Below are 14919 nucleotides of genomic sequence, written 5' to 3' on the forward strand. Positions count from 1 at the left end.
CAGAAGGATTTGAGTTCCTGTATGTTTCTTTCATCACACCATGTCACGTTGGCCATAAGACATACGCCCCCGCCCGTCTTCTTACCAGAAAGATGTTTGTTTCTGTCGGCGCGATGCGTGGAGAAACCCGCTGGCTGCACCGCTTCGGATTGCGTCTCTCCAGTTAGCCATGTTTCCGTGAAGCAAAGAACGTTACAGTCTCTGATGTCCCTCTGGAATGCTACCCTTGCTCGGATTTCATCAACCTTGTTGTCAAGAGACTGGACATTGGCAAGAAGAATGCTAGGGAGTGGTGCACGATGTGCCCGTCTCCGGAGTCTGACCAGAAGACCGCTTCGTTTCCCTCTTTTTCTGAGTCGTTTTTTTTTTTGGTCGCTGCATGTGATCCACTCGGTTACACTGGTTGTAAGGCAGAACACAGGATCCGCATCGCGAAAAACATATTCTTGGTCGTACTGATGGTGAGTTGACGCTGATCTTATATTCAGTAGTTCTTCTCGGCTGTATGTAAAGAAACCTAAGATGACCTGGGGTACTAGTGTAAGAAATAACACGTAAAAAAACAAAAAACTGCATAGTTTCCTAGGAACGCGAAGCGAGGCGGCCATCTCTGTCGGCGCCGGAAGTACTAGGTGTAGACCTTCCAGTGAAATGCTTACTTACGAGCCCCTTGCCAACAATGCAGTCTTAAAAAATATAACAAAATATTAATAAGAATAAGAAATAAAAGTAACAAGTAATGAAAGAGCAGCAGTAAAATAACAATAGCGAGACTATATACAGGGGGCACCGGTACAGAGTCAATGTGCGGGGGCACCGGTTAGTTGAGGTAATTGAGGTAATATGTACATGTAGGTAGAGTTATTAAAGTGACTATGCATAGATAACAACAGAGAGTAGCAGCGGTGTAAAAAGGGGGGGGGGGCAATGCAAATGGTCTGGGTAGCCAGATATCCAGGAGTCTTATGGTTTGGGGGTAGAAGCAGTTTAGAAGCCTCTTGGACCTAGACTTGGCGCTCTGGTACCGCTTGCCGTGCGGTAGCAGAGAGAATAGTCTATGACTAGGATGGCTGGAGTCTTGATCACGTTGAGGGAGAGGTTGTTGTCCTGGCACCACACTCCCAGGTCTCTGACCTCCTCCCTATAGGCTGTCTCGTCGTTGATCAGGCCTACCACTGTTGTGCCATCGGCAAACTTAATGATGTGTTGGAGTCGTGCCTGGCCATGCAGTCATGAGTGAACAAGGAGTACAGGCGGAGATTGAGCACGCACCCCTGAGGGGCCTCTGTGTTGAGGATCAGCGTGGCGGATGTGTTGTTACTTACCACCTACGGCCGGCCCGTCAGGAAGTCCAGGATCCAGTTGCAGAGGGAGGTGCTTAGTCCCAGGGTCCTTAGCTTATTGATGAGCTTTGAGGGCACTATGGTGTTGAACGCTGGGCTGTAGTCAATTAATAGCATTCTTACATAGGTGTTCCTTTTGTCCAGGTGGGAAAGGGCAGTGTGGAGTGCAATAGCGATTGCATCATCTGTGGATCTGTTGGGGCGGTATGCAAATTGGAGTGTGTCTAGGGTTTCTGGGATAATGGTGTTGATGTGAGCCATATTCCTATCTTTGATCATTGTAGCTATGTTAATTTTGATAATGTACGTGTTTACTTTCCAAGTCAATAAAGTATACTTAATTGAATTGAGAGAGAAAAAGACAGAGAGACTGGTGAAACTGGATGTCAATGCATGGGTCATCGCTGATGAGATAAATCCATATGTAGAACACATATGTAGAAATGTTTTTGCCAAGTCTTTTTCCATGGTATACAGTGTGAGAATACTGCAGTGGCAGCAAAGACCATTTCCCAATATTACAAGCAAGGGTAGGCCTATTTAAGTACCACATTGCCACTTTTTCTATTTGCATATATTTATTTTGTAAAAATCCTGTCCATTACCGTTTTGTCATTGAATGACCTCAGGGAAAATCTCATCATCACATCATCACATTAATTGAGTTGAATAATAGGGATTCTGTTCTTAGTCACTTCCTAAAAATTACTTTTGACACTCACTCATTGGAGAAATGTGAGTCAGTGAACCTTGTCTCACCTTCTTTATGCCTCCTGGTCTCCTGGGCAACACCGACTGAAACATTTCAGCTGACCCCACGCACGACCCCATCCCCGCCTTCAATCGGCGTGTCTAGTTGACGTCATTGTTATTGAGGCAGTGTAGCTCTGCCCATCGCGAGGACAACATTTTCCATCACAGATCTGATTCCTACTACAGAACCAGGACTGTTTAAGGACTGCTGTACCTGTGCGTCTATCAGCTCGCATGGTGCTGCGAGCAAATGCGCTTACGACGAAGTGACTGACTGACTGCCTGCTTAAACCTGTTTCGAGGAAAGCCTGTGGATGGTCCTATCCACTGGGGTTCAACGCGCTAACATGTCAAGGTACCAGAGGACCCCCTTGAAAAACACTGACAATGTGGTCGAGGTCAAGAGCAAAGTAAGTGGCTGGTTTATTAATTTCACATTCATAATGCGGTTACCGTGGACCGCAGTTTATTTGCTGATAGGTTACCTTATCAGGCACGCGCATGGATAACACCTGCGGTGTTCAGGGCTAAACCAAATCAAGCCGTATAAATTGGATCTGTCGGTATTGCGCTATCCGCTCTTGAATTCCCCACGTAACTAATCATAATCAGAGCGGGAAACACTGATGTTGGTGCCTTTGTCGCCACGACGTTTTGAGACGGAGCAGCTTGGAACGTGTCTGCCTCTATTTCAATATGTAGTAGCCTAGGAGGCAATGACAGTTCGCATTGTCGCTCTCGGCTATGAAAGTGCACTATCCGTTGCTGTTGTAATTTCTTTGATGCATGTAGCGCGCTGTTATGCTGCAGAATAGAGCGTAGCTGTTCGCGGTTAATTATAACATTAGGCCTGGCTGATTAATTATGCATGAAACATGGTATTAGTAGCGATAAACCATATGGCTTAGTAAGCTCACTGTCAATGAATTCACCGATTCACCATAACTGAATAGACCACATAGGCCATATCCTACCTGTAAAATAAATATTGACAATTTACAATAAATTATATGTATTTATATATGTATTATCAGCCTACACGGGGTGATTATTCGTTTATTATTGTTATCATCATCATCAGTGTAGCACATTAAAATGAACTGTCTGTCAATTATACTCCGTCAATGTGTTTTTTAAAGAAAAAAATAATAGCATGACAATACTTCGAACACACATTGTCTGTCATGGCAACACATGTTTTTCAGTAAAACCCATGTGTCTCTATGGACTTCTGTCACAAAGAGCAAACATTGTAACTGCGTGTATGGAAAGTGTTTAAATGGAGTTAATGACTCTGATTATTACTTTTTAAATGTTTTACTATTGTTGTTCGCTACAGGTCAGAATCTTTAACAATCTAGTATGCTCAGAATTCTCCATACTAGTGTGTATGTCAAATTCTGACAATATGCTACGGATTGTGGTGTTAACTGTAAGTTGGAGATATCTATACATGCATTCTCTGTGCAGTGCAACTGCCTCACTGTCTGTCTCTCCTCAACAGTGATTTTTAACAACTCGTTGACAGTGGATTCTATTCTAATCATGTTTGTATCTCAAGTATGTGCCTCAGCTGCAGCACAGCGTCTTAAAATGTATCAAAGGCAATGTCTCGAAGGCAAACAGGTTCTCTGTTTATTGTCAGTCTCTTCTTATTCTCTCTAATAGCTATGTGTTTGGTGGGAGAGAATATATGAATGAATAATGAAAAGAAAACACTTCAGCCTTTCACATGGTTCTACAGGAGGCTTGCTTCTCCAAACAAGTACAGACACTCATGACTCAGCAAAGTTGTTCTGCCTATTGGAGCCCTGGGATAGTGGGGGATATAGTATGATCCGCTACAAATAATAATCCAAATTATTTTCCAATCATTTCGTTCTGAACAGAAGCACACTTTTTTTGTTCTGTTCCGACCAGCAAAATAAAGTTCTCAACTGGTTAGAACAAAAAAAAGGTAACAGTTTATATCGTTCCTTTGTTCCTTTTTAAAACTTGATTTATATTTCATTTTTACATTTAGCTCGATATTAAATTACTTCACCAATCAGTGCGGATAGAGCAGCTTGCTATGGAGTGGCTAAGCGATAATTGTTTACACATACATTGGACAGATGTCAGACAAGTGTAGGGTGCGAAATACGACTGAAATGTTGCATGTGTGAAGAGGGTGGAGGACGATGCTTAGCTTGAAGTGCTGGGCATCTTGTTATGACATGCATTATCTGAATTAGGCCCACAGAATTATACCTACGGAGGAGCAGCTTCAACGGAGGAACTTTTAATGTCTTTGACCTTCAGAGAGTTGGCTTTAACGTTGGACCAAGATAGCTTGTGTTGTGCAGAGTGGCACCAGAATTCAAATAAAACACTTCTTACCTTTTTGTAGTTAATAAATCCAATGTTAAACGTGATACCTATAGTATCCTTAAACTTTTCACAAGTACCAACAAACGGGTGTGATAATTCTACAGTGGTCCCTGTTGTGTACGATCAAACCGATGTGATTAGAAGGCTTGATTAGAACGCTTATTTAGAACGTCCATTTTCGATTGACGCAACAATCATTTGAGCTGGTCATACTTTTTTTTTTTCACAGAAACATTTTTGCACAAACACAGTCCTTACAAAGTTATGTCCAGAATGTGACCAGTTTATTATAGGATGGAATAATCAGACATTCACATAAGCAGCTACACCATAACACAATCATCCAATTGAAAATATGTAGGCTACATTTGTTCTAGCGCTAACTGAGGAAAGAGTGAGGTAACACAAGCGGTCATATATATCGAAAGTAAACAGACATGGGTAGATGGGTAGCCGCCATGCTTGTTTTTGTCTCATCAACCAAAGATAATGACCTCTGTCATTGCCAACAAAGGGTATATAACAAAGTATTGAGATAAACGTTTGTTATTGACCAAATACTTATTTTCCACCATAATTTGTAAATAAATAAATTAAAAATCCTACAATGTGATTTTCTGGATTTTTTTTCTTCTCATTTTGTCTGTCATAGTTGAAGTGTACCTATGATGCAAATTACAGGCCTCTCATCTTTTTAAGTGGGAGAACTTGCACAATTGGTGGCTGACTAAATACTTTTTTGCCCCACTGTAGCTGGCAAATAGCTTAGCTCATTATAATCAGTACAACCGTCAAAAAAGTATTTTGCACACATCATAGGTGTCCATTACAATATATGCAATAATCAGAATGCATTATTTGTCACCAGTAATTGAAAACGTGAATAAAACTGTAAATACATTGTGCTCCATACATACATACAGTGGGGAGAACAAGTATTTGATACGCTGACGATTCTGCAGGTTTTCCTACTTACAAAGCATGTAGAGGTCTGCAATTTTTATCATAGGTACACTTCAACTGTGAGAGACGGAATCTAAAACAAAAATCCAGAAAATCACATTGTATGATTTTTAAGTAATTAATTAGCATTTTATTGCATGACAAAAGTATTTGATACATCAGAAAAGCAGAACTTAATATTTGGTACAGAAACCTATGTTTGCAATTACAGAGATCATACGTTTCCTGTAGTTCTTGACCAGGTTTGCACACACTGCAGCAGGGATTTTGGCCCACTCCTCCATACAGACCTTCTCCAGATCCTTCAGGTTTCGGGGCTGTCGCTGGGCAATACGGACTTTCAGCTCCCTCCAAAGATTTTCTATTGGGTTCAGGTCTGGAGACCAGTACCTTGAGATGCTTCTTACGGAGCCACTCCTTAGTTTCCCTGTCTGTGTGTTTTGGGTCGATGTCATGCTGGAAGACCCAGCCAAGACCCATCTTCAATGCTCTTACTGAGGGAAGGAGGTTGTTGGCCAAGATCTCACAATACATGGCCCCATCCATCCTCCCCTCAATGCGGTGCAGTCGTCCTGTCCCCTTTGCAGAAAAGCATCCCCAAAGAATGATGTTTCCACCTCCATGCTTCACGGTTGGGATGGTGTTCTTGGGGTTGTACTCATCCTTCTTTTTCCTCCAAACACGGCGAGTGGAGTTTAGACCAAAAAGCTCTATTTTTGCCTGATCAGACCACATGACCTTCTCCCATTCCTCCTCTGGATCATCCAGATGGTCATTGACAAACTTCAGATGGGCCTGGACATGCGCTGTCTTGAGCAGGGGGACCTTGCGTGCACTGCAGGATTTTAATCCATGACGGCGTAGTGTGTTACTAATGGTTTTCTTTCAGACTGTGGTCCCAGCTCTCTTCAGGTCATTGACTAGGTCCTGCCATGTAGTTCTGGGCTGATCCCTCACCTTCCTCATGATCATTGATGCCCCACGAGGTGAGATCTTGCATGGAGCCCCAGAACGAGGGTGATTGACCGTCATCTTGAACTTCTTCCATTTTCTAATAATTGCACCAACAGTTGTTACCTTCTCACCAAGCTGCTTGCCTATTGTCCTGTAGCCCATCCCAGCCTTGTGCAGGTGTACAATTTAATCCCTGATGTCCTTACACAGCTCTCTGGTCTTGGCCATTGTGGAAAGGTTGGAGTCTGTTTGATTGAGTGTGTGGACAGGTGTCTTTTATACAGGTAACAAGTTCAAACAGGTGCAGTTAATACAGGTAATGAGTGGAGAACAGGAGGGCTTCTTAAAGAAAAACTAACAGGTCTGTGAGAGCCGGAATTCTAACTGGTTGGTAGATGATCAAATACTTACGTCATGAAATAAAATGCAAATGAATTACTTAAAAATCATGCAATGTGATTTTCTGGATTTTTGTTTTGGATTCCGTCTCTCACAGTTGAAGTGTACCTATGATAAAAATTACAGACCTCTACATGCTTTGTAAGTAGGAAACACTGCCGATTTTGCAGGTTATCAAATACTTGTTCTCCCCACTGTACATACATACATACTGTATGCGCCTACAGTAGAAATGACAACATGATATACAGAAAATAAGGAGCTTACTTTGATAGGAACACACACATGTCCAAAGTTATTATGTGTAAGGAAAACAACAAGGAAGGCAAAGCGAGCGCCAGCAACAAAATGTTCCAATTCTTGCAAGACTGTGAAAATATATGCATACTTGATCTGCACAAACATGAGTGAAGTGCGGTGGGCTCTCCTGGAAGAGAGAAGTTTATCCGGCTCAGTAATGCCTCAAACATAAAATGTCCACAACGCTGAAATGGGCTACTTCTATGTGAATTAATGAGGAGGCGGAACACACCTCAATTCAAACTGTTGTTAGAAAATACAACTTGTTAGAAAATAATTAAAAATTGACAAGATGAAACAGCTTATAGATAATTAGCAGGCAGCGCGTGTTAACTGTCCTGTTGCGTAATAATCACATTTTGGAACAGTAAGTGCATTCTGACATCACGTGCATAAAACAACTCACGCTGGGGCGACCGTTAGAGATACTTAAACTTCTAATAAAACATTTTTTTTTCTTCATTTCTGAATTGCAGTTGTAACGTCAGTAGGCTATGGTAGCCTATGGGAGGGGCAGGTAGCCTGGCCACACACACACACGCACTGGCAAAGATTTTCTGAGTGACAGAGTGAGGGCTTTGCATAGGCGCTTTGTGTGTGTTTGGGGGGACTGGGAAAAATGACTGGAACGTAAAATAATATTATTAACGGTTCCCATGCTTTTAAAAATAAGGGTGCTGTTCTGTAATAGTATGGATCACTTTTGTTCCTGGTTCTGATTCTGTTCCCCCAAAAATGTAGCTCTGAATTATATATTTTTTTAAATAGTTTTTAAAATCTTTTTATAGAATATTTAAAACATACAATATACTTTATCTTTTATTGAACCTTTATTTAACTAGGCAAGTCAGTTACGAACAAATTCTTATTTACAATGACAGCCTACCCCTGCCAAACCCTAACCCGGACGACGCTGGGCCAATTGTGTGCCGCCCTATGGGACTACCAATCACTGCTGGAATCGAACCAGCATCTGTAGTGACGCCTGTAGTGACACTGAGATGCGGTGCCTTAGACCACTGCGCCACTCGGGAGCCCATACATGTAGTGAAGCAGCACAACAACTACATCACATTAGTCATCTAACAGCAAAGACATCAAGGACAACAAAAATCATAACAGCAAGGACAACTGAATATGTTTGAGTGCATGTATGGCATTATTTACATGTCTGTGTATGTGCACGTGTGCATTTGAACGAGCGTGTGTGTATATTGCATGTGTACAAACACCTGCACAGCCTCAGGCAAACCGGCATTAACTGTAACAACACTGCCCCTCATTGTCATTCAAACTTACTTTTGTTATGTTTTATTTAGATTATTATTTTTTTACTTTTATCTTTGAGAGTTTCAGAGTTCCTCTGTCCAGTGTCTGTGTTATTTTGTCCATCTTAATCTTTTCTTCTTATTGACCAGTCTGAGATATGGCTTTTTCTTAGCAGCTCTGCCTAGAAGGCCAGCATACCGGAGTCACATGGAATTTCTCGCATGGAATAGCCTTCATTTTTCAGAACAAGAATAGTCTGACGAGTTTCAGAAGAAAGTTCTTTCTTTCTGGACATTTTCAGCCTGTAATCAAACCCACAAATACTGATACTCCAGTTTTATTGCTTCTTCAATCAGAACAACAGTTTTCAGCTGTGCTAACATAATTGCAGAACGGTTATCTAATGATCAATTAGCCTTTTAAAATGATAAACTTGGATTAGCTAACACAACGTGCCTTTGGAACACAGGAGTGATGGTTGCTGATAATGGGCCTCTGTACGCCGATGTAGATATTCCATAAAAAATCAGTCGTTTTCAGCTACAATAGTCATTTACAACATTAACAATGTCTACACTGTATTTCTGATCAATTTGATGTCATTTAAATGGACAAAAATGTGCTTTTCTTTCAAAAACAAGGAAATGTCTAAGTGACCCCAAACCTTTGAACGGTAGTGTATATCAACTCATACACCCTGTACTATGGAATCGGTACATCAAAAATCTCTTCCCAACTATTTTCCAATCTGTATGGCACAGCTGTCAACATCCTGGTCCTCAAATGAAACTGGTATACTTTCCTATTTATGCCATTTTTATTCCTCTGCCAGTTTGATCCTTTATATTGGGCAGACAGACCAGTTCCCGACCTCCTCCCGCTGCCACCTGCCTCCTCCATTTCTTGGTGTAATGCTGTAATCAATTGGTTGTAATCTTGGATTGAGCAGACCTTCTGATACAATTCTGATAACTCCATGAGATACATAACTCTACCATTCCAATGTACAATATCATTTAAAAACAAAATACCCCTTTCAAACATCTTTCCCATAAATACAGGTATTTTATCAACCAGCACATTTGAGTTCAGCCATAATATTTTCTCTATCTTTTCAGGGAGATGAAATTGAAATTGTAGCCAGCTCTGCAATACTTGTTTGAAAAAGAGAGACACTTTAAAAAAAAAAGTATAATTTACAATTACTCGAAAATGAGACATAGCGATCATCAGGAGTAGGCAGCACCATAAGTAAGTGAGTAAACTGAGATATGACTAAGGAGTTAATCAGGGAAATGTTTCCATAAATAGACAGGTATTTACAGTTGAAGTTGGAAGTTTACATACGCTGCCAAATCCATCGTCAGTCTGTACACTACACTCACACAAACTCACACCTTGCTGTAGCTAATAGCTATGAGAGGGGAGAGAGACTAGATAGATGCTAAATAGATATATAACTACTAGATTGATAGAGAGGTAGCTACGTACTAGATACAGTTGAAGTCGGAAGTTTACATACACTTAGGTTGGAGTCATTAAAACTAGTTTTTCAACCACTCCACAAATTTCATGTTAAACAAACTATAGTTTTGGCAAGTCGGTTTGGACATCTACTTTGTGCATGACACAAGGCATTTTTCCAACAATTGTTTACAGACAGATTATGTCACTAATAATTCGCTGTATCACAATTCCAGTGTGTCAGAAGTATACATACACTAAGTTGACTGTGCCTTTAAACAGCTTGGAAAATTCCAGGTAAATTATGTCATGGCTTTAGAAGCTTCTGATAGGCTAATTGGCATAATTTGAGTCAATTGGCGGTGTATCTGTGGATGTATTTCAAGGCCTACCTTCAAAATCTGTGCCTCTCATGGGAAAATCAAAATAAATCAGTCAGGACCTCAGAAAAAAATTGTAGACCTCCACAAGTCTGCTTCATCCTTGGGAGCAATTTCCAAATGCCTGAAGGTACCACGTTCATCTGTAGAAACAATAGTACGCACGTATAAACACCATGGGACCACGCAGCTGTCATACCGCTCAGGAAGTAGATGCGTTCTGACTCCTAGAGATGAATGTACTTTGGTGCGAAAAGTGAAAATCAATCCAAGAACAGCAGCAAGGGACCTTGTGAAGATGCTGGAGGAAACAGGTACAAAAGTATCAATATCCACAGTAAAACTAGTCCTATATCGACATAACCTGAAAACCCGCTGCTCCAAAACCTCCAAAGCCACTGCTCCAAAACCTCCATTAAAAAAGCCAGACTACGGTTTGCAACTGCACATGGGGACAAAAATGGTACTTTTTGGAGACATGTCCTCTGGTCTGATGAAACAAAAATAGAACTGTTTGGCAATAATGACCATCGTTATGTTTGGAGGAAAAAGGGGGAGGCTTGCAAGCCAAAGAACACCATTCCAACCGTGAAGCACTGGGGTGGCAGCATCATGTTGTGGGGGTGCTTTGCTGCAGGAGGGACTGGTGCACTTCACAAAATAGATGGCATCATGAGGGAGGAAAACTATGTGGATATATTGAAGCAACATCTCAAGACATCAGTCGAGGAAGTTAAAGCTTGGTCGCAAATGGGTCTTCCAAATGGACAATGACCCCAAGCATACTTCCAAAGTTGTGGCAAAATGGCTTGAGGACAACAAAGTCAAGGTATTGGAGTGTCCATCACAAAGACCTGACCTCAATCCTATGGAAATTTGTGGGCAGAGCTGAAAAAGCATGTGTGAGCAAGGAGGCCTACAAACCTGACTCAGTTACACAAGCTCTATCAGGAGGAATGGGACAAAATGTATTGTGGGAAGCTTGTGGAACGCTATCTGAAACGTTTGACCCAAGTTAAACTATTTAAAAGCAATGCTACCGAATACTAATTGAGTGTTTGTTAACTTCTGACCAACTGGGAATGTGATGAAATAAATAAAAGCTGAAATAAATAATTCTCTCTACTATTATTCTGACATTTCTCATTCTTAAAATAAAGTGGTGATCCTAACTGACCTAAGACAGGGATGTATTTGGCTAAGGTGTACGTAAACCTCCGCCTTCAACTGTACCTCTCCATGGTTGCAGGATCTTGTCTATTTTTACAAGTTTTCTATTTTAATTTATTGTGGAGATCTCATATCTTTTGTGATATGAATACCGAGTATGTCTACTCCAAGTATGTCTACTCCAATGTCCTTGTTCTGATATCTTCACCCTGCTTCCTCTCTTTTCTGTTTTTGGGTGGAAATGGCATAATCAGTCACCCCTCCTGCTCAGTAAAGCATGCCATGTATTCTTCTTCAATGGAGAGGAAAAGAAGCGCAGAGTAGACCCACTCCTTTTCTGTGAGAGTCCACAATCACTGAGTGCATATCCCATTATTTGTTTCAGACTGTAAATATGGTTGGACACACAAACCAGCCAATCATGTTATCATAAAAACAGCCAATGGATTTTAAGCGGGTGGTGCACCATGCAGTACTCTACTCTATACTGTCTAGCACTGTTTGCTCATCCTGCCTATTTTTCCTTTACTCTGTAATCTGTCTCCTTCACCTGCCAATCTGTCATATATTTGTCTCCCTGTCTTTGTGATTGGGGAAGTAAGTGGCACCAAACATTGATGGGATTGCACATCGTGTTAGAGGAGTGACAACCTGCTGTGTGTGTTTCTATGTGATACGCACCCCAGAGAGAAATTCACTGGCTGTGCAGGGCAGCATCTCCACACAGACAAGCACAGCTCACATCTTGTGTTGTCCCCCACAGCGCTCTTTATGTATTTGTGCTACACGGCTACCTCACAATGATCAACAATCCACTGTGTTATCATTGGGCTGTGCCCTGGTCCCTGCTGCATCTAATAGGAAGTCTCAGAACATGACTCCAGTTGTTACATACTGGACAATGTCTACATGTCAACCTCTGTGATGTAAAAGTAATACCTAGGTTATGTTTTGCAGAATGCATGCAAGACAATGAAAAGCGATGGTGGAATATAGGTGAATTGTGAATGGTTGGGTTAGCAGTGAATGGCAATGTCATGGCCGAGGCTTATGTTGGAGTCTGTTGTTTGTTGATATCATGATGCACCATTCTTCATGAGTTTGCTTTCATGGCACAATATTCCCTGACCTTTTGTTTTCCAGTTTGAGGCGGAGTACAGACGTTTCGCTTTGAAGATGAGTGGCACCTGTGGCTTTCAGGAGTTCTACCGGCTGCTGCAGACCGTTCACCACATCCCCGGTGTGGAGGTGCTGCTGGGATATGCTGACATCCAGGGTGACCTGCTGCCAATCAACAATGATGACAACTTCTACAAAGCCCTCTCCTCAGCCAACCCACTACTCAGGATCATCATCCAGAAGAGAGGTGAGGCTGCATCATGGAGAGAGGGATGGGATGGGAGGGGGCTAAGAGTATATATATTTATAAGAGAAACCTCATTGGTAGCTTACATTGTTGGTTAAAGCTCTCTGCTATTGATGTTGACCTTATTGCAGTTGGAGTCCCTGTATTCTTGCTCCAAAGCCTGTTGGCTGTTGTGTTGAAGTGGGCTTGTCACTCTTGATGCTTGTTCGTTATCGGCACTGTCCTTGGTGTGTTTTTTAAGTTTCAGTTGTAGATCATGAAAAGGAACTTTGAGTCGAGCTAGCAGAAAATTATAGTGTGTGTTTATGACTAAATGTTATGTCTTTTGTTATTGTGCAGTCATTAGCGATAGTGGCTCTATTGTAATGTTGTTGAAAGCTGTGTTTCTTACTGTGACTGATAGTGGAGGTATGAGAGTCAGTCAGTGTGGCAATGGTGATGACGTTGCTTGTATTGTGAGGGGATGAGTGTCTGGGGCTGTGCTCATTGTTGCCATTCTGGCCTGCCTCAGTGGGTAGGACTGTCTGGCGCTGGGCCAGCCCTCAGGAATGCGAAGGCACAGCGCTGAGAAGGGATGGTGCTGGGGGTTGGCGCTAAGGGACTGGAGCTGGGGATAGGGGCTGGAACTGGGGGTCGGGGCTGGCTCCTCTCCCTGATCTCACCCCTAGCCACACACACACACACACACATACAAACCTCAGATGCTCCCTTCTCTTCCCCACCACATGCTCTCTGTCCCTCTTAATCATCTCCCTCCCCTCTCTCCGTCTGTCTGTCTCTCTCTCTCTATCTCTTTAGCTCGCTCTCAATTCCTCCAACCCTAATGCCCCATCACGGTCAGTGAGTTTGATCAAAACCAATTCTGTAGGGCAGCATTCCGGAAATGTGCCACTAATACTCTTAAAAGTTGCTCCCCCATTATTTATAGTCAAGTCTTTCTATGTTCTGTTGTTTTATTGTTTTGTTTGTTTGCATAATTCAGTTGGAAATGCTAATCTGGAAAGAGGAGAATGGCTGCTATTGTTCCCAGTTTTAGAATGCCATCCTGTTTGTAACAAAAAAAATAGCTTACATGAAATTCCCATCATTATGCTTCTTTATTAGCCATGTTGAGCTGCTTTGTGATTGCTACGGGAAGGTATCGATGACTCAATTAGCACTTTACATAATTATCCGTCAGGCTCACGATATTATCCAGGTCAGTGGAGATAGATGGGTATTGTAGTTAACCATCTCTATTTTGTGACTAAACTTAACAAACATACGAAGAAATTATATTACCAAACCAAGATAAATGACAAAATACAATGGAAGATAGCTTTTGAGTACCTTAAATTATATCTTGGCCAGAAACCCCAATTCATCAAGATCGTTCATTGAAGTTAATGGTCATTTATTAAAAAAAAACTTTTGATATTGCCAGTAATTTCAATGACTACTTCACTAGTAAAGTGGAGAAACTCAAAAGTGAAATGACAACATTGAACCACTGTATTTTTTATGTATAAAAGATCTAATAATGAAAGAGAAGAATTGCTGTTTTGAATTTCTTGCCGTTATTGTGGGAGAGGTGGAAAAACTATTGTTATCCATCAATATTGATAAGTCACCAGGTATAGACAACCTTAATGGGAAACTATTGAGAATGGTAGCAGACTGTATTGCCACCTCTCTTTGCTAAATCTTTAACCAAAGCCTAAAGGAGTGTGTCCACAGGCGTGGAAGGAATCACCCTTTGTTGCCTCTAACAGCCGCCCAATCAGTTTGCTGCCTGTTCTTAGTAAACTGATGGAGAGAATTGTGTTTGACCAAATACAATGCTATTTTTCAGAGATCAAGTTAATTAGTGACTTTCAGCATATATATCGAAAAGGGCACTCAACTTGTACTGCACTGACTCAGATGACTAATGATTGGTTAAAGAAATGGATAATAAGATGATAGTTGGAGGTGTATTGTTAGATTTCAGGGTAGGCCGTCATTGTAAATAAGAATTTGTTCTTAACTGACTTGCCTAGTTAAATGAAAAATACATAAATTAAATAAAGATTTCAGTGCAGCCTTTGATATTATTGATCATAAATTGTTATTGAAGAAACTTGCTTGCTTTGACTTTACATCACCTGCCATCACATGGTTGGAGAGTTGTATTTATCCAATAGAACCCAGAGAGTGTTCTTCAATGGAA

The 14919-nt window shown here is 41.3% G+C and overlaps 1 protein-coding gene across 1 annotated transcript in view; it reads left to right on the forward strand.

Annotated features, from left to right (window-relative positions):
- The first annotated feature begins 2175 nt into the window (after window positions 1–2175).
- LOC112218539 (partitioning defective 6 homolog alpha) overlaps window positions 2176–14919 on the forward strand; it is a 38138-nt gene continuing 25394 nt past the window's right edge. The window contains exons 1-2 of the mRNA XM_024379407.2: window positions 2176–2506; window positions 12509–12731. Coding sequence (XP_024235175.1) covers window positions 2411–2506; window positions 12509–12731 — 319 coding nt within the window. The 5' untranslated portion in view covers window positions 2176–2410. The remainder of the gene's footprint in view (window positions 2507–12508; window positions 12732–14919) is intronic.

Source organism: Oncorhynchus tshawytscha, linkage group LG19, assembly GCF_018296145.1.
Source record: "Oncorhynchus tshawytscha isolate Ot180627B linkage group LG19, Otsh_v2.0, whole genome shotgun sequence".
In the NCBI taxonomy this organism is placed as follows: domain Eukaryota; kingdom Metazoa; phylum Chordata; class Actinopteri; order Salmoniformes; family Salmonidae; genus Oncorhynchus; species Oncorhynchus tshawytscha.